The sequence below is a fragment of the Pararge aegeria genome, chromosome 23 (genome assembly GCF_905163445.1).
Source record: "Pararge aegeria chromosome 23, ilParAegt1.1, whole genome shotgun sequence".
NCBI lineage: Eukaryota > Metazoa > Arthropoda > Insecta > Lepidoptera > Nymphalidae > Pararge > Pararge aegeria.
Window position 1 is genome coordinate 3559952 of NC_053202.1, and position 23643 is coordinate 3583594.

At 25.0% G+C, this 23643-nt stretch overlaps 1 protein-coding gene across 1 annotated transcript in view; it reads left to right on the forward strand.

Moving 5' to 3' along the window:
* The window catches only part of LOC120634073, a 33212-nt gene that overhangs the window by 8799 nt on the left and 770 nt on the right, over positions 1-23643 (forward strand). The window contains exons 4-12 of the mRNA XM_039904467.1: positions 15401-15482; positions 16815-16896; positions 17040-17226; positions 17625-17850; positions 18714-18948; positions 19240-19309; positions 20820-20949; positions 22386-22435; positions 22764-22830. Coding sequence (XP_039760401.1) covers positions 15401-15482; positions 16815-16896; positions 17040-17226; positions 17625-17850; positions 18714-18948; positions 19240-19309; positions 20820-20949; positions 22386-22435; positions 22764-22830 — 1129 coding nt within the window. The remainder of the gene's footprint in view (positions 1-15400; positions 15483-16814; positions 16897-17039; positions 17227-17624; positions 17851-18713; positions 18949-19239; positions 19310-20819; positions 20950-22385; positions 22436-22763; positions 22831-23643) is intronic.

Below are 23643 nucleotides of genomic sequence, written 5' to 3' on the forward strand. Positions count from 1 at the left end.
TACTTAAATACATTATATACTTAGATACATTATATACTCAAGAACATTATATACTTAAGTACATTATTTACTTAAGTACATTATATACTTAAGTTCATTATATACTTAAATACATTATATACTTAGGTACATTATATACTTAAGTAAATTATATACTTAAATACATTTTATACCTTAGTACATTATATACTTAAGTACATTATATACTTAAAAACACTATAAACTTAAGTACATTATGTACTTAAATACATTATATACTTAAGTACATTATTTACTTAAATACATTATTTACAGAACTTTATTTTATACTTAAGTACATTATTTACATATTTACATAATATACTTAAATGAACTGAAGTAAATTATTTACTTAAGTAATTTATATACTTAAGTACATTATATGCTTAATTACATTATATACTTAAATACATTATATACTTGAGTACATTATATACTTAAGTACATTACATACTTAAAAACATTATAAACTTAAGTACATTATGTACTTAAATACATTATATACTTAAGTACATTATTTACATATTTACATAATATACTTAAATGAACTGAAGTTAATTATTTACTTAAGTACATTATATACTTAAGTACATTATATACTTAAGAACATTATATTCTTAAGTACATAATATACTTGAGAACATTATATACATAAGTACATTATATACATAAGTACATTATATACTTAAGTACATTATATGCTTAAGGACATTATATACTTATTTACATTATATACTTAAATACATTATATACTTAGATACATTATATACTCAAGAACATTATATACTTAAGTACATTATTTACTTCAGTACATTAAATACGTAAGTTCATTATATACTTAAATACATTATATACTTTAGTACATTATATACTTAAGTAAATTATATACTAAAATACATTATATACCTTAGTACATTATATACTTAAGTACATTATATACTTAAAAACATTAAAATGTTAAGTACATTATGTACTTAAATACATTATATACTTAAGAACATTATTTACTTAAATACATTATATACTTGAGTAAATTATATACTTAAGTACATTATATACTTAAGTACATTATATACTTAAGTACATTATATGCTTAAGTACATTATATACTTATTTACATAATATTCTTAAATGAACTGAAGTAAAATATTATCTTAAGTACATTATATACTTAAGTACATTATATGCTTAATAACATTATATACTTAAATACATTATATACTTAGATACATTATATACTCAAGAACATTATATTCTTAAGTACATTATATACTTAAAAACATTATAAACTTAAGTACATTATGTACTTAAATACATTATATACTTAAGTACATTATTTACTTAAATACATTATTTACAGAACTTTATTTTATACTTAAGTTATATTATTTACATATTTACATAATATACTTAAATGAACTGAAGTAAATTATTTACTTAAGTACATTATATGTTTAATTACATTATATACTTAAATACATAATATACTATGATACATTATATACTTAGATACATTATATACTCAAGAACATTATATACTTAAGTACATTATTTACTTAAGTACATTATATACTTAAGTACATTATGTACTTAAATACATTATTTACATATTTACATTATATACTTAAGAACATTATATTCTTAAGTACATTATATACTTAAGTACATTATATACTTAAGTACATTATTTTCTTAAGTACATTATATACTTAAGTACATTATATACTTAAATACATTATATACTTAGATACATTATATACTCAAGAACATTATATACTTAAGTACATTATATACTTAAGTACATTATGTACTTAAATACATTATATACTTAAGTACATTATTTACATATTTACATTATATTCTTAAGTACATTATATACTTAAGTACATTATATACTTGAGTACATTATATGCTTAAGTACATTATATACTTATTTACATTATATACTTATTTACATAATATTCTTAAATGAACTGAAGTAAAATATTTACTTAAATACATTATATACTTTAGTACATTATATACTTAAGTAAATTATATACTTAAATACATTATATACCTTAGTACATTATAAACTTAAGTAATTATATACTTAAATACATTATATACCTTAGTACATTATATACTTAAGTACATTATATACTTAGATACAATATAAAGTTAAGTACATTATGTACTTAAATACATTATATACTTAAGTACATTATTTACTTAAATACATTATATACTTGAGTACATTATATACTTAAGTACATTATATACTTAAGTACATTATATACTTAAGTACATTATATGCTTAAGTACATTATATACTGAAGTACATTATATGCTTAATTACATTATATACTTAAATACATTATATACCTTAGTACATTATATACTTAAGAACATTATATACTTCAAAACATTATAAAGTTAAGTACATTATTAACTTAAATACATTATATACTTGAGTACATTATATACTTAAGTACATTATATACTTAAGTACATTATATGCATTATATACATTATGTACTTAGATACATTTTATACTCAAGAACATTATATACTTAAGTACATTATTTACTTCAGTACATTATATACTTTAGTTCATTATATACTTAAATACATTATATACTTAAGTAAATTATATACTTAAATACATTATATACCTTAGTACATTATATACTTAAGTACATTATATATACTTAGGTAAATAATATACTTAAGTACATTATATACTTAAATACATTATATACTAAAGTTCATTATATACTTAAGTACATTATATACTTAAGTACATTATATACTTAAGTACATTATATATTTAAATACATTATATGCTTCATTACATTATATACTTAAATACATTATATACTTAGATACATTATATACTCAAGAACATTATATACTTAAGTACATTATATACTTAGATACATTATATACTCAAGAACATTATATACTTAAGTACATTATATACTTAAGTACATTATGTACTTAAATACATTATATACTTAAGTACATTATTTACATATTTACATTATATTCTTAAGTACATTATATACTTAAGTACATTATATACTTAAATACATTATATACTTAGATACATTATATACTGAAGAACATTATATACTTAAGTACATTATTTACTTCAGTACATTATATACTTAAGTTCATTATATACTTAAATACATTATATACTTTAGTACATTATATACTTATTTACATAATATTCTTAAATGAACTGAAGTAAAATATTTACTTAAGTACATTATATACTTAAGTACATTATATGCTTAAATACATTATATACAGAACTTTATATTATACTTAAGTACATTATTTACTTAAGTACATTATATACTTAAGTTCTTTATATACTTAAATACATTATATACTTAAGTACATTATATACTTAAGTAAATTATATACTTAAATACATTATATACCTTAGTACATAATATACTTAAGTACATCATTTACTTAAATACATTATATACAGAACTGTATTTTATACTTAAGTACATTATTTACATATTTACATAATATACTTAAATGAACTGAAGTAAATTATTTACTTAAGTACATTATATACTTAAGTACATTATATGCTTAATTACATGATAACCTTAAATACATTATATACTATGATACATTATATACTTAGATACATTATATACTCAAGAACATTACAAACTTAAGTACATTATGTACTTAAATACATTATATACTTAAGTACATTATTTACTTAAATACATTATATACAGAACTTTATATTATACTTAAGTACATTATTTACTTAAGTACATTATATACTTAAGTTCTTTATATACTTAAATACATTATATACTTAAGTACATTATATACTTAAGTAAATTATATACTTAAATACATTATATACCTTAGTACATTATATACTTAAGTACATTATTTACTTAAATACATTATATACAGAACTGTATTTTATACTTAAGTTCATTATTTACATATTTACATAATATACTTAAATGAACTGAAGTAAATTATTTACTTAAGTAATTTATATACTTAAGTACATTATATGCTTATTTACATTATAAACTTAAATACATTATATACTTGAGTACATTATATATTTAAGGAAATTATATACTTAAAAACATTATAAACTTGAGTACATTATGTACTTAAATACATTATATACTTAAGTACATTATTTACTTAAATACATTATTTACAGAACTTTATTTTATACTTAAGTACATTATTTACATATTTACATAATATACTTAAATGAACTGAAGTAAATTATTTACTTAAGTACATTATATACTTAAGTACATTATATACTTAAGTACATTATATACTTAAATACATTATATACTTGAGTACATTTTATACTTAAGTACATTATATACATAAGTACATTATATACTTAAGTACATTATATACTTAAGTACATTATATACTTAAGTACATTATATACTTATTTACATTATATACTTAAATACATTATATACTTAGATACATTATATACTCAATAACATTATATACTTAAGTACATTATTTACTTCAGTACATTAAATACGTAAGTTCATTATATACTTAAATACATTATGTACTTAAATACATTATATACTTAAGTACATTATTTACATATTTACATTATATTCTTAAGTACATTATATACTTAAGTACATTATATACTTGAGTACATTATATACTTAAGTACATTATATACATAAGTACATTATATACTTAAGTACATTATATGCTTAAGTCCATTATATACTTATTTACATTATATACTTATTTACATTATATACCTTAGTACATTATATACTTAAGTACATTATATATACTTAGGTAAATAATATATTTAAGTACATGTTATACTTAAATACATTATATACTTAACTTTATTATATACTTAAGTACATTATATACTTAAAAACATTATATACTTAAGTACATTATTTACTTATGTACGTTATTTACTTAAGTACATTATATACTTAAGTACATTATATACTTAAGTACATTATATACTTAAGTACATTATATACTTAAGTACGTTATATACTTAAGTACATTATAAACTTAAGTACATTATAAACTTAAGTACATTATATACTTAAAAACATTATAAACTTAAGTACATTATGTACTTAAATATATAATATACTTAACTTTATTTTATACTTAAGTACATTATTTACTTATTTACATTATATACTTAAGTACATTATATACTTAAATACATTATATACTTAAGTACATTATTTACTTAAAAACTTTATACACTTAAGTACATTATATACTTAAGTACATTATTTACATATTTACATAATATACTTAAATGAACTGAAGTAAATTATTTACTTAAGTACATTATATACTTAAGTACATTATTTACTTAAGTACATTATATACTTAAGTTCATTATATACTTAAATACATTATATACTCAAGAACATTATATACTTAAGTACATTATTTACTTAAGTACATTATATACTTAAGTTCATTATATACTTAAATACATTATATACTTTAGTACATTATATACTTAAGTAAATTATATACTTAAATACATTATATACTTTAGTACATTATATACTTAAGCAAATTATATACTTAAATACATTATATACCTTAGTACATTATATACTTAAGTACATTATATACTTAAAAACATTTAAATGTTAAGTACATTATGTACTTAAATACATTATATACTTAAGAACATTATTTACTTAAATACATTATATACTTGAGTACATTATATACTTAAGTACATTATATACTTAAGTACATTATATACTTAAGTACATTATAAGCTTAAGTACATTATATACTTATTTACATAATATTCTTAAATGAACTGAAGTAAAATATTATCTTAAGTACATTATATACTTAAGTACATTATATGCTTAATAACATTATATACTTAAATACATTATATACTTAGATACATTATATACTCAAGAACATTATATTCTTAAGTACATTATATACTTAAAAACATTATAAACTTAAGTACATTATGTACTTAAATACATTATATACTTAAGTACATTATTTACTTAAATACATTATTTACAGAACTTTATTTTATACTTAAGTAAATTATTTACATATTTACATAATATACTTAAATGAACTGAAGTAAATTATTTACTTAAGTACATTATATGTTTAATTACATTATATACTTAAATACATAATATACTATGATACATTATATACTTAGATACATTATATACTCAAGAACATTATATACTTAAGTACATTATTTACTTAAGTACATTATATACTTAAGTACATTATGTACTTAAATACATTATTTACATATTTACATTATATACTTAAGAACATTATATTCTTAAGTACATTATATACTTAAGTACATTATATACTTAAGTACATTATTTACTTAAGTACATTATATACTTAAGTACATTATATACTTAAATACATTATATGCTACATAACATTATATACTTAAATACATTATATACTTAGATACATTATATACTCAAGAACATTATATACTTAAGTACATTATATACTTAAGTACATTATGTACTTAAATACATTATATACTTAAGTACATTATTTATATATTTACATTATATTCTTAAGTACATTATATACTTAAGTACATTATATACTTGAGTACATTATATACTTAAGTACATTATATACATAAGTACATTATATACTTAAGTACATTATATGCTTAAGTACATTATATACTTATTTACATTATATACTTATTTACATAATATTCTTAAATGAACTGAAGTAAAATATTTACTTAAATACATTATATACTTTAGTACATTATATACTTAAGTAAATTATATACTTAAATACATTATATACCTTAGTACATTATAAACTTAAGTAAATTATATACTTAAATACATTATATACCTTAGTACATTATATACTTAAGTACATTATATACTTAGATACATTATAAAGTTAAGTACATTATGTACTTAAATACATTATATACTTAAGTACATTATTTACTTAAATACATTATATACTTGAGTACATTATATACTTAAGTACATTATATACTTAAGTACATTATATGCTTAAGTACATTATATACTTAAGTACATTATATGCTTAATTACATTATATACTTAAATACATTATATACCTTAGTACATTATATACTTAAGAACATTATATACTTCAAAACATTATAAAGTTAAGTACATTATTAACTTAAATACATTATATACTTGAGTACATTATATACTTAAGTACATTATATACTTAAGTACATTATATACTTAAGTACATTATATACTTAAGTACATTATATGCATTATATACATTATGTACTTAGATACATTTTATACTCAAGAACATTATATCCTTAAGTACATTATTTACTTCAGTACATTATATACTTTAGTTCATTATATACTTAAATACATTATATACTTAAGTGAATTATATACTTAAATACATTATATACCTTAGTACATTATATACTTAAATACATTATATACTAAAGTTCATTATATACTTAAGTACATTATATACTTAAGTACATTATATACTTAAGTACATTATATACTTAAGTACATTATATATTTAAATACATTATATGCTTCATTACATTATATACTTAAATACATTATATACTTAAATACATTATATACTTAGATACATTATATACTCAAGAACATTATATACTTAAGTACATTTTGTACTTAAGTACATTATATGCTTAAGTACATTATATACTTATTTACATTATATACTTAAATTTACATTACTTTACATTATATATTTACTTAAATACATTATATACAGAACTTTATTTTACACTTAAGTACATTATTTACATATTTACATAATATACTTAAATGAACTGAAGTAAATTATTAACTTAAGTACATTATATACTTAAGAACATTATATGCTTAATTACATGATATACTTAAATACATTATATACTATGATACATTATATACTTAGATACATTATATACTCAAGAACATTATATACTTAAGTACATTATTTACTTAAGTACATTATATACTTAAAGTCTTTATATACTTAAATACATTATATACTTAAGTACATTATATACTTAAGTAAATTATATACTTAAATACATTTTATACCTTAGAACATTATATACTTAAGTACATTATATACTTAAAAACATTATAAACTTAAGTACATTATTTACTTAAATACATTATATACAGAACTTTATATTATACTTAAGTACTTTATTTACTTAAGTACATTATATTCTTAAGTTCTTTATATACTAAAATACATTATATACTTAAGTACATTATTTACTTGAGTACATTATATACTTAAGTACATTATATGCTTAAGTACATTATATACTTATTTACATTATATACTTATTTACATTATATACTTAAATACATTATATACTTAGATACATTATATACTCAAGAACATTATGTACTTAAGTACATTATTTACTTCAGTACATTATATACTTAAGTTCTTTATATACTTAAATACATTATATACTTAAGTACATTATATACCTTAGTACATTATATACTTAAGTACATTATATACTTAAATACATTATAAACTTAAGTACATTATGTACTTAAATACATTATATACTTAAGTACATTATTTACTTAAATACATTATATACAGAACTTTATTTTATACTTAAGTACATTATTTACATATTTACATAATATACTTAAATGAACTGAAGTAAATTATTTACTTAAGTACATTATATACTTAAGTACATTATATGCTTAATTACATGATATACTTAAATACATTATATACTATGATACATTATATACTTAGATACATTATATACTCAAGAACATTATATACTCAAGTACATTATTTACTTAAGTACATTATATACTTAAGTTCTTTATATACTTAAATACATTATTAACTTAAGTACATTATATACTTAAGTAAGTTATATACTTAAATACATTATATACCTTAGTACATTATATACTTAAGTACATTATATACTTAAGTACATTATATACTTAAATACATTATATACTTAAGTACATTATATACTTAAGTACATTATATACTTAAGTACATTATTTACATATTTACATTATATACTTAAATACATTATATACTTAAATACATTATACGCTTAAATACATTATATACTTAAGTACGTTATATACTTAAATAAATTATATACTTAAGTACATTATATACTTAAATACATTTTATACTTGAGTACGTTATATACTTAAATAAATTATATACTTAAGTACATTATATACTTAAGTACATTATATACTTAAGTACATTATTTACTTAAGTACATTATGTACTTAAGTACATTATATACTTAAATACATTATATGCTTCATTACATTATATATTTAAATACATTATATACTTAAGTACATTATTTACATATTTACATTATATTCTTAAGTACATTATATACTTAAGTACATTATATACTTAAATACATTATATACTTGAGTACATTATATACTTAAGTACATTATATGCTTAAGTACATTATATACTTATTTACATTATATACTTATTTACATTATATACTTAAATACATTATATACTTTAGTACATTATATACTTAAATACATTAAATACTTAGATACATTATATACTTAGATACATTATATACTCAAGAACATTATATACTTAAGTACATTATATACTTAAGTACATTATGTACTTAAATACATTATATACTTAAGTACATTATTTACATATTTACATTATATTCTTAAGTACATTATATACTTAAGTACATTATATACTTAAATACATTATATACTTAGATACATTATATACTGAAGAACATTATATACTTAAGTACATTATTTACTTCAGTACATTATATACTTAAGTTCATTATATACTTAAATACATTATATACTTTAGTACATTATATACTTATTTACATAATATTCTTAAATGAACTGAAGTAAAATATTTACTTAAGTACATTATATACTTAAGTACATTATATGCTCAAATACATTATATACAGAACTTTATATTATACTTAAGTACATTATTTACTTAAGTACATTATATACTTAAGTTCTTTATATACTTAAATACATTATATACTTAAGTACATTATATACTTAAGTAAATTATATACTTTAATACATTATATACCTTAGTACATTATATACTTAAGTACATTATTTACTTAAATACATTATATACAGAACTGTATTTTATACTTAAGTACATTATTTACATATTTACATAATATACGTAAATGAACTGAAGTAAATTATTTACTTAAGTACATTATATACTTAAGTACATTATATGCTTAATTACATGATATACTTAAATACATTATATACTATGATACATTATATACTTAGATACATTATATACTCAAGAACATTATAAACTTAAGTACATTATGTACTTAAATACATTATATACTTAAGTACATTATTTACTTAAATACATTATATACAGAACTTTATATTATACTTAAGTACATTATTTACTTAAGTACATTATATACTTAAGTTCTTTATATACTTAAATACATTATATACTTAAGTACATTATATACTTAAGTAAATTATATACTTAAATACATTATATACCTTAGTACATTATATACTTAAGTACATTATTTACTTAAATACATTATATACAGAACTGTATTTTATACTTAAGTACATTATTTACATATTTACATAATATACTTAAATGAACTGAAGTAAATTATTTACTTAAGTACATTATATACTTAAGTACATTATATGCTTAATTACATGATATACTTAAATACATTATATATTATGATACATTATATACTTAGATACATTATATACTCAAGAACATTATATACTTAAGTACATTATTTACTTAAGTACATTATATACTTAAGTTCTTTATATACTTAAATACATTATATACTTAAATACATTATATACTTAAGTACATTATTTACATATTTACATTATATACTTAAATACATTATATACTTAAATACAATATATGCTTAAATACATTATATACTTAAGTACGTTATATACTTAAATTAATTATATACTTAAGTACATTATATACTTAAGTACATTTTATACTTGAGTACGTTATATACTTAAATAAATTATATACTTAAGTACATTATATACTTAAGTACATTATATACTTAAGTACATTATTTACTTAAGTACATTATGTACTTAAGTATATTATATACTTAAATACATTATATGCTTCATTACTTTATATATTTAAATACATTATATACTTAGATACATTATATACTCAAGAACTATAAGACTAGAATATAATTTACTTAAGTATATAATGTACTTAAGTATATAATGTATTTAAGTATATAAAGAACTTAAGTATATAATGTACTGAAGTATATAATGTACTCAAGTATATAATGTATTTAAGTATATTATGTACTTAAGTATATAATGTACTTAAGAATATAATGAAAATATGTAAATAATGTACTTAAGTATATAATGTATTTAAGTATATAATGTATCTAAGTATATAATGTGTTTAAATATATAATGTAGTATATTATGTACTTAAATACATTATATACTTAAGTACATTATTTACATATTTTCATTATATTCTTAAGTACATTATATACTTAAGTACATTATATACTTAAATACATTATTTACTTGAGTACATTATATACTTAAGTACATTATATGCTTAAGTACATTATATACTTATTTACATTATATACTTATTTACATTATATACTTAAATACATTATATACTTAGATACATTATATACTCAAGAACATTATATACTTAAGTACACTATTACTTCAGTACATTATATACTTAAGTTCTTTATATACTTAAATACATTATATACTTAAGTACATTATATACTTAAGTAAATTATATACTTAAATACATTATATACCTTAGTACATTATATACTTAAGTAATTTATATACTTAAATACATTATAAACTTAAGTACATTATGTACTTAAATACATTATATACTTAAGTACATTATTTACTTAAATACATTATATACAGAACTTTATTTTATACTTAAGTACATTATTTACATATTTACATAATATACTTAAATGAACTGAAGTAAATTATTTACTTAAGTACATTATATACTTAAGTACATTATATGCTTAATTACATGATATACTTAAATACATTATATACTATGATACATTATATACTTAGATACATTATATACTCAAGAACATTATATACTTAAGTACATTATTTACTTAAGTACATTATATACTTAAGTTCTTTATATACCTTAATACATTATATACTTAAGTACATTATATACTTAAGTAAGTTATATACTTAAATACATTATATACCTTAGTACATTATATACTTAAGTACATTATATACTTCAGTACATTATATACTTAAATACATTATATACTTAAGTACATTATATACTTAAGTACATTATATACTTAAGTACATTATTTACATATTTACATTATATACTTAAATACATTATATACTTAAATACATTATACGCTTAAATACATTATATACTTAAGTACGTTATATACTTAAATAAATTATATACTTAAGTACATTATATACTTAAGTACATTTTATACTTGAGTACGTTATATACTTAAATAAATTATATACTTAAGTACATTATATACTTAAGTACATTATATACTTAAGTACATTATTTACTTAAGTACATTATGTACTTAAGTACATTATATACTTAAATACATTATATGCTTCATTACATTATTTACTTAAATACATTATTTACAGAACTTTATTTTATACTTAAGTACATTATTTACATATTTACATAATATACTTAAATGAACTGAAATAAATTATTTACTTTAGTACATTATATACTTAAGTACATTATATGCTTAATTACATGATATACTTAAATACATTATATACTATGATACATTATATACTCAAGAACATTATATACTTAAGTACATTATTTACTTAAGTACATTATATACTTAAGTTCATTATATACTTAAATACATTATATACTTTAGTACATTATATACTTAAGTAAATTATATACTTAAATACATTATATACCTTAGTACATTATATACTTAAGTACATTATATACTTAAAAACATTATAAACTTAAGTACATTATGTACTTAAATACATTATATACTTAAGTACATTATTTACTTAAATACATTATATACAGAACTTTATTTTATACTTAAGTACATTATTTACATATTTACATAATATACTTAAATGAACTGAAGTAAATTATTTACTTAAGTACATTATATACTTAAGTACATTATATGCTTAATTACATGATATACTTAAATACATTATATACTATGATACATTATATACTTAGATACATTATATACTCAAGAACATTATATACTTAAGTACATTATTTACTTAAGTACATTATATACTTAAGTTCTTTATATACTTAAATACATTATATACTTAAGTACATTATATACTTAAATACATTATATACTTAAGTACATTATATACTTAAGTAAATTATATACTTAAATACATTATATACCTTAGTACATTATATACTTAAGTACATTATATACTTAAAAACATTATAAACTTAAGTACATTATGTACTTAAATACATTATATACTTAAGTACATTATTTACTTAAATACATTATTTACAGAACTTTATTTTATACTTAAGTACATTATTTACATATTTACATAATATACTTAAATGAACTGAAGTAAATTATTTACTTAAGTACATTATATACTTAAGTACATTATATGCTTAATTACATTATATACTTAATTACATTATATACTATGATACATTATATACTTAGATACATTATATACTCAAGAACATTATATACTTAAGTAAATTATATACTTAAATACATTATATACCTTAGTACATTATATACTTAAGTACATTATGTACTTAAATACATTATATACTTAAGTACATTATGTACTTAAATACTTTATATACTTAAGTACATTATTTACATATTTACATTATATACTTAAATACATTATATACTTAAGAACATTATATTCTTAAGTACATTATATACTTAAGTACATTATATACATAAATACATTATATACTTAAGTACATTATATACTTAAGTACATTATATGCTTAAGTACATTATATGCTTAAATACATTATATACTTAGATACATTATATACTCAAGAACATTATATACTTAAGTACATTATTTACTTAAGTACATTATATATAGAACTTTATTTTATACTTAAGTACATTATTTACATATTTACATAATATACTTAAATGAACTGAAGTAAATTATTTACTTAAGTACATTATATACTTAAGTACATTATATGCTTAATTACATGATATACTTAAATACATTATATACTATGATACATTATATACTTAAATACATTATATACTTTAGTACATTATATACTTAAGTAAATTATATACTTAAATACATTATATACCTTAGTACATTATATACTTAAGTACATTATATACTTAAAAACATTATAAACTTAAGTACATTATGTACTTAAATACATTATATACTTAAGTACATTATTTACTTAAATACATTATATACAGAACTTTATTTTATACTTAAGTACATTATTTACATATTTACATAATGTACTTAAATGAACTGAAGTAAATTATTTACTTAAGTACATTATATACTTAAGTACATTATATGCTTAATTACATGATATACTTAAATACATTATATACTATGATACATTATATACTTAGATACATTATATATTCAAGAACATTATATACTTAAGTATATTATTTACTTAAGTACATTATATACTTAAGTTCTTTATATACTAAAATACATTATATACTTAAGTACATTATATACTTAAGTAAATTATATACTTAAATACATTATATACCTTAGTACATTATATACTTAAGTACATTATATACTTAAGTACATTATATACTTAAATACATTATATACTTAAGTACATTATATACTTAAGTACATTATATACTTAAGTACATTATTTACATATTTACATTATATACTTAAATACATTATATACTTAAATACATTATATGCTTAAATACATTATATACTTAAGTACGTTATATACTTAAATAAATTATATACTTAAGTACATTATATACTTAAGTACATTTTATACTTGAGTACATTATATACTAAAGTACATTATATACTTAAGTACATTTTTTACTAAAGTAAATTATATACTTAAATAAATAAATAAATAAATAATCGCCCTTTGTATCCTACTTTTTAAGTTTATTTTTGTTGTGTCCATTGTTTTTTTTTTTACTGTTTGTTGTTTACAAATAAAGTGTATAAATAAATAAATAAATAAATAAAAATTTATATACTTAATATATATTTTTATTAAGGCGTCGGCAAAGGATTGCGTCTGGAAATGAGAAAGTGCGGGGAGGAGTTCCAGTGCCGCTTCCAGAGATTATGATGTTAGTTGTAAGTTTTAGTATCTAGCGTATAGACATCATTATCAACATCATTCGACAACCTTGTTGGCTCAGTGATGAGTCGCAATGGTCACTAGGTCCAACGGGAGGATTCGGCCGTGGCTAGTTAGCACCCTACCGACAAAGACGAATTGCCAATCGATTAGACGATCCGCAGGGTGATTACGTATCTCGTGACAGCAATGCGACAGGCGCAAATCTTGCAATCACTGCTGTCAAACGTCACTTTTCCATACAATAAATAAACTAAATTAACGTTTGACAGCAGTGATTGCAAGATCTACGCCTGTCGCATTGCTGTCGCGAGTTACGTAATCACCCTGCCGGTACGATGTCGCGTAATCGATTAGGAGTAGGTACCTATGGACAGGGCTGCGCCGACCCCCCACAGCTCCTGTTTGCGAAACTTTCATAGGATGTTTTCCAATTTGATATAGGTACTTATGTTTAATAATGTCCTAAATAAGTAAAACCATTTGCTTGCAAATTACTGTGAATAATAAAACCTCTGAAACCAAAGAGGATACAAGCACTACGTTACACAACTTCAAATCGCAATATCTTTATTAACCTGACATTGGTTAATCTGTGTAAAGCCAGAAGATAAAAAAAAAACGTGTGTGTACTTATGTCCACGCGTTAGAAGTTATACTACTTTGGCGTAACAAAATTTTATGTTTCGCCTTACTCTACGTTGGTAGAAAAAACGACACTAACACTAAAAATACGGTATTTAATACATTGAAAATATTTTATTATAACGCTTTATCTAGTTATCTCATTAACAGTATAAAATCCAAGTTTCACTCAAAATTAAAAATTTGCGACTTTTATACAATTGAATCAATTAAAACACCAGACTTTAACAATTGAAATTGTACACTGTCAAACAATTTTTTGTAAAACAAAAATGTAGACAATAACTCACTTCCCTAACGCGCCAAAAGAAGTATAACTACAAAAATATCTTTATTTCCAGACAGCGGACCTTTCCGGGGATTCAAACTCAACACATTTATATTTAATTCATTCCACCTAATAATTGTTGCAATATAATATGTTTTGTAATTTGTTATTTACAAGGCATGTGTTGCGCTCATCAATAATACTACAAAGAAAATCGTTGTTGTAACAAAATAATTTTGATGGCAGCGCCCATAGAGTCCTGGTGATCCAATCCACGTAGCTCCAATAAAGTTGGTGGATATTTTGTTTATAAAATATTTCCAGCCGTAGCTATTATAAATATCCCGGATGTAGGTAGATCCGGATTTGAATACATCCGGAAATGGCGATACATTAAAATGAATTAAAATTTCAGAGTTGGGATCGCGAGTTGGCTAAACTAGCTGAAAGGCTCGCAGATCAGTGCTCCTTTGTCCACGATGATTGCCGAGCTACAGGTTAGTGCAAACACATGCGGTCTAGGAGTGTAGGAGTTTTATTTTAGTAGAGAAAGTTCCCACGGTTCTTGTTTCGTATAATTATCATAGAAATCTCATGTTTGTTTTTAAACATAAAATAGTAGGTGACTACTACCTTCCAGTGCGTTACCCATACGCGGGTCAGAGTGTTGGCGAGGTGCGTTGGCGCGGCGCTGGCATCGACGGCGAAGGCGATGCTGTGTCGTTGGGTGTCCAACGCGCTCTGCGTAGGGTGCTGGACGCCTGGTGGGGAGAGCGGCGGCGCGTGTACGCGAGGCAACTCGTGGCGCCCTTCAGACTTACTGCTAAGTTAGATCGTAATTTGAACATAGATTTTCGGCAACCCCCGTGGCGCAGCGGTGGTAGATTTATGTGGGAGGTCCCGGGATCGATATCCGGCAGGTGAAATTTGGGAATTTATAATTTTAAATATGCTTCTTTTGATTTAATATTTTTACAGGGTTATTCCTTATGAAATATACTTACGCAGCCTTTAGTTCGGAATTCGGTTACACGTTGCATATTATTTATCTGTGAAAACCTGTTATCAGTTTAGTCAATTTACGAACTAAGTATTTTGTAATTATAGCTGTTGATTTTTTTCAATTAAAGTTCAATTATTGAAAGAATGAATTAATACATATTTATTGTACACCATAGAGAAAATTCATCAATACAGATAAAATGAAATAAAATTTTTCTTCCAGAGACATGGTCTGGGGCCATTTTAGCCAGCTGGCTGTATGGTCGCTCCGAGCAGTAGGTTGCGGAGCCGTGCGTCATGGCTTTGAGCATACGAGGATGTTGCTTGTATGTGACTTCTCCCATACAAACATGCTGGGTCAAAGGACCGTTACGCCGGGTCCTTTAGCGCCGTGTCCCATACACACAGTTAGGCGACCGAGGAGTGCTTATCCCTTGCTCTGTGCCCCAGTAAGTTGATTTATTTTAACAACCAACGAAATAGGAGTGTCGGCGTGAGAGACCGTCATGCCATCTGCCGTGACGGCATGACGACCTGTGAGTTATTTTAACTTCCAAAGTGCGCTAATCGATCATGACGCGAGGCATATTATGAGAAGGGACACAAGTGAGTCACAGCGTTTGCGTAGAGCCGTGACGACGTGTCAGAGCGTCATGCCGCTTGTCTTGACGGCATAGATATCTTTGAGTTAGTTTTACTTCCAAAGTGCGCCAATCGGCGATCACGACAAGTATACAAGGCAGACGAAGAGCGAAAGGATACGAGGTAGTCACAGCGGCTGCTTGGAGCCGTGACGGCTTGTCCGAGCGTCATGCCGTTTGTCGCAACGGCATATGTACCTGTGAGTAACTTTTACTTCCAAAGGGCGCTAATAGATGTTACACGTCAATCAATCAATGATGCCTGGCAGATGTGAGAAATAAATAACAAGGGAGTCAGAGCGGTAGCGTATATATAGGTGTGACGGCGAAATTTAGCTTTATGCCATTTCCGTGACGGGATGTTGCCTATGCGTTTGTTTTACTGTCAAAGTGTTTTACATGGAAACTCAATTCTACGATGCTAACTAATTCTATTTCCAAGCATCTTCACAATATTATTATTCATTCCCACTGTTGGGCTAAGTAAACAGCATTATTTGATATAATAAACACATTAGAAGGTTTAAGTACCTACGTATCTACAGGCTATATTGCAAGTAGCTGGCTCAGTAGAGATTTTCCGACTTACGCGAGTGCACTTGCCGTCGAGGATGCGCCAATCTTGCGCCAATTCACGCAAGAGTTAGGCAGGAATAAATTATAATTTTCAGGTTCAAAAGCCAATTCTACTAGAAAAAGACTACAAGGAAAGTATCTATGGCTACGATGAAGACGGCGGAGAAGATGAGGAAGTTGAAGAAAGAACTACAAAACTCACTCGATTGATAACACGCAAGAATGAAAAAATCGGGCAGAAATTGTTCAGATTACATTACACTTTGACCAGAGATGGTAGAGCTCGTGGGAGAATAGAATGGGAGCAGGGAAGCACTGCTCTTGGATTGCGTTAGTTTATTTTATTTATAGGAGGAAATAAATTGTTTAATATATTATGAGACTTAAATTAAAATTTTAAGTCTCTTATTTTTGGGGTTTACCGGTGCGGGGTCGCCATTCCAGCACCTTAAGACCTAACCTAACCTAACGTCCATCTGTTTTCTCTAGCAACATTCTGCAGGTGTGAAGGGAGACGTGCGTTTTACTCTGTTTTTGGACACAATGCACTGCATCTAATAATGGCTGAATGAGAATTCTATATCTTCTTAATTCTATGGTATAACGGTTAAAAGTTTTCAGCGTTCAGCAAAAGGACTACAGTGCGGAAGTATCACCAATGGGAGACGATAAGAGCGTTAGAGAAATCAAGGTACTCAGGGATCTTTGGTTCTGCATTTTTTTATTTTAGGTATTTTAGGCTCTCATCATCCTATTACAGTCCATTGATGGACTAAAGGCCTCGAGGCCTCTCCCAGCTGGAGGATTGTCCAATTATCACCACGCTGGGCAGACGGGTTCATAATCGCTGCCCGCTCTCTGTTTATTCTCTTCGTCGTGTACGGGAGCTATGGTGAAACGCTCGACCGTAACAATAGGAAGATCTTCCTCCGAGCGGGTGATCGTGCTCGGGGACCGAGGTCCGAACATTCATTTTTGGAAATTTAGTGGAGTGTTGTAATGCATTATAAAAATTGTAAAAGCTCGGAATTCAAGGCAAGTCAATGAATCTTCACAAAAACTGTTGCATTGCATTGTTAAACGCTCAAATAAAAAAGTTTAAAAAAAAATGCCGATCTTGATTACAACAATTCATAACAACAATTTACTGAAGAATAAGAGTGACCGGAGGAAAAAAAATGTTTACAATAAAGGATTTAATTTTATACCTTATAAATTATATTTGCATAGTAACTTTGATGTTAATTTATTAATATTTCAAAATAAATAAATGATTTACAAAAAAAAGGCCCAAGGACAAGTTCTTAATAATTTTCCTTTTCAAAATATAACTTTAAAATAATGAAAATAAAAGAAAACACCGAAAAATTAATAATTATTATTTTATTAATTAAAAAATTAAGATCGGGAAAAATATATTTTTTAACATTTTTCCATATGCTGTTAAAAACACATTTCAAAAATTTATATGTAGATTCATTGACTGGCCCTGGATACCGAGGTATGAATCTTACGGTGCTCCACTAGTTCTATATATAGGCATTCTTAGTGAACACTTCGCTAGCGCGATGCAGGATTTTTGTAGCGCCATCTAGTTCTGTAATGTGGGGACCGTACGACACTCGTAGGAGGGAGAGTGGTGGTAACAACTATATTCTGATCTAACGTCACCTTTGTCCGCAACATTTAGGCCTTAGTCATCATATCAACCCATTACCGGCCCACTACAGAGCACGGGTCTCCTCCCGCAATGAGAAGGGGTTAAGGCCGTAGTCCACCACGCCGGCCCAGTGCGGATTGGTGGACACTAGGCTTTAGTAGGTTATAATAATTAGTAGGTGGTTTGTGTATGTTTTCCATGATTCCGCATTACCGGCCCACTATAAGGTACGAGTCTCCGACCACCACGCTGGCCCAGTGCGGGTTGGTGGACTCCACACGCTTTTAAGAACATTAAAGAGAACTCTCAGCCATGCAGGTTTCGTCACGTTTTCCTTCGCCGCTAAGCAAGTGATATTTTAATTGCTTAAAACGCACATAACTCAGAAAAGTAGAGGTGCGTGCTGGGATTCGAACTTGGCCCTCCGAAAGTGAAGTCGATCTCCTAACCACTGGGCTATCACCGCTTCTATATGATATGAACAATAGGTGATATATAATACAATAAACAGGATCTGAATTCAGTATGTATAATATTATAGAGAAGTTTCTGGAAGCGAGGACTATGCGACATTTTTGAAAGCCAAAAACAAGCTCGCTTTTTATACTGATGAGGATACGAAGCCGGATGATGGAGGGAAGCACACAACTAGATCTCACGTCTACCATCAAGTAAGATCCCGATTCCTAAATAGCACGAAAAGGAACGCTACAAAAGTAAGCGTAGATTGTGTTATGGGTACTAAGATGACTGTTAAATATTTTTATGAATAATATACATAAATACTTATACCCAGACACTGAAACTCATTCGTGTTCATCGCACAAACATTTTCCAGTTGTGGGAATCGAACCCACAGCCTTAGACTCAGAAAGCAGGGTCGCTGCCCACTGCGCCAATCGGCCCTCAAAAAAATAAATATACTACGACAAAACAAACACCGCCATCTAGCCCCAAAGAAAGCGTAGCTTGTGTTATGGGAACTAAGATAGCAAGCATCATCTTAGCACCCATAACACAAGCTACGCTTACTTTGGGGCTAGATGGCGATGTGTGTACCTATTGTTTAAGGTTTTTAAAGTTTACTTATACGCGGACGAAGTCGCGTGGGACCGCTGGTCCATACTATCATTGTAAATACGAAAGTGTGTTTATTTGTTTGTTTATCCTTCCTTTGCGCCCTAATAAAGCCACTAACCACCTTTTTTTTGGCATAGTTTTTTTTTTATTCCACTACAAGTTAGCCCTTGACTGCAATTTCACTAACCTTTCAGGGAGTATGGTAGTCATTCTCCTAATAGGTTTCTACGCGACATCGAACCAGAACACTAAATCGCTTAGCGGCATGTCTTTTTCGGTAGGATGGTAACTAGCCGCGGCCAAAGCCTCCCAACAGACCAGACCAGAGAAAATTTAGAAATTTTAAAAACCAAATTTGCAAGTGCAGGGAACCTAACCCGGGACCTCCGTCTTAAATTCACAGCGCTCACCGTAGCGCCAAGGAGGTCGTCACAAAGCTGATAGGTCGGAGGGTAATAATAATATATTATAGGCGACAATTCGTTAACGCAGGCGAAACTACATAGTCTCCAGCACCCACGCAATGTTGCCTGTTTATCGGTTTTTTACCGGATATACTTCGGTGAGTGTGCTCAGGAACTTCACAATCTTGTTCCCCCTTCCCCGTTTTACCCCAGAACAGCGAGACACCGAGAGCGGTGGCATCCTTATGTGGTTGATATCCCATCAACACGCACGAAACGTTTTTTATCCACGTTTCTGATACGTGCCGCTAAGATGTGGAACGCCCTCCCGGTAACTGTGTTTCCTGCCACGTATAATTTAAGTACCTTCAAGGCTAGAGTGAATAGGCTTTTTCTAGGCAAGCGTGCTCCAACCTAGACCTCATCATTGCTTTCTAACGGGCATGATTGTCGTCAAACGCTGGCCTATCTTTAATAAAAAAAAAAAAAAAAAATATAGGCTTTTATCGCAGGGAAACAACCGACGGAATTTGTAGATAATAAACAGTTATAAACGCGGGCGGCATCAAGTACTTATATAATATCTGTATAAACTTAACTTATTTTACATGTTTGTTTCATAGCGTCTGAATTCCAGACACCGATGGAAAGAGATCCGTATGAGACCACAAAGGTATAAGTAAATAAATAAGTATACTACGACAATACACACATCGCTATCTAGCCCCAAAGTAAGCGTAGCTTGTGTTATGGGTACTAAGATGACTGATAAATATTTTTATGAATAATATACTAAAACACTGAAAAACATTCATGTTCATCACACAGACATTAACCAGTTGTGGGAATCGAACCCACGGCCTTGGGCTCAGAGAGCAGGATCGCTGCAAATTGCGCCAATCGGCCGTCATGATGATGAAGTAACAGTAGTCAGTAACTATAGATTGTTTAAAGCATGATACCAGAACACCTAGGTCTCATAAATTAAACATTTATTTCAGGCCTGGAGTAAATGCACTCTTGAAGAAACCGCCTACATCTGAGCAACTTCTTGGAAGATCACCCGTGGTAGGCCTTCAAACATTTTTAACATCTTTACAAGCTTTTTATTAAAATTCAAAATTTAAAATTCATTTATTTGAAGAAGGCCTAATATAAGCACTTATGAAACGTTACGTCTGTCTGTTTGTAGTGACTCTACCACCGGTTCGGAAGACAGATTCTACCGAGAAGAAAACGGCAAGAAACTCAGCAGTTGCTCTTTTCCAACATCAACAATTTAGCTTAAGATTATTAGCTTCGCCTGTATACCTTAGGACTTGATTTTGAAGCTCTTCAAACTGTCTGATTTCGTTTCTAACTTTGTAGATATAGTAAGGACCGCCCACTTCGCGTGGCATAAAAAATATGCCAAGTGAAAGAAATATAAAATTGTGTTATCTAGCTGCCTAATTATTTATCATGAATCGATTTTACGAAATTAACACACCCTTAACTACTTAGTCTTATTGATTGACCGGAGTTAAAACAATATATAACACATCTTTCCACATCACCATGGAGGTACTGTGAAGGCATCGTAATGCCTTCCCATTATTTTACATGGCGGGATCCCCAGTAGGCCTACACCATGAATCGACGTGAATATCAATGCCATCAGGTTTAGAATTTGTTATGCATATTAAATCCATATAAATATAGATTGGATATGAACAAATTAAACCTAGACATCAATACTCTGTCGTGCTAAAGAAAACGACAGTAATGTGACTAATATATTTTTTATTAAGTAATTCTAAATAAACATTAGTTATAAATTTGAAACTATGAACTTTTTATTGTCATAAAAAATAAAAATTAGTACAGAAGTATATATATAAC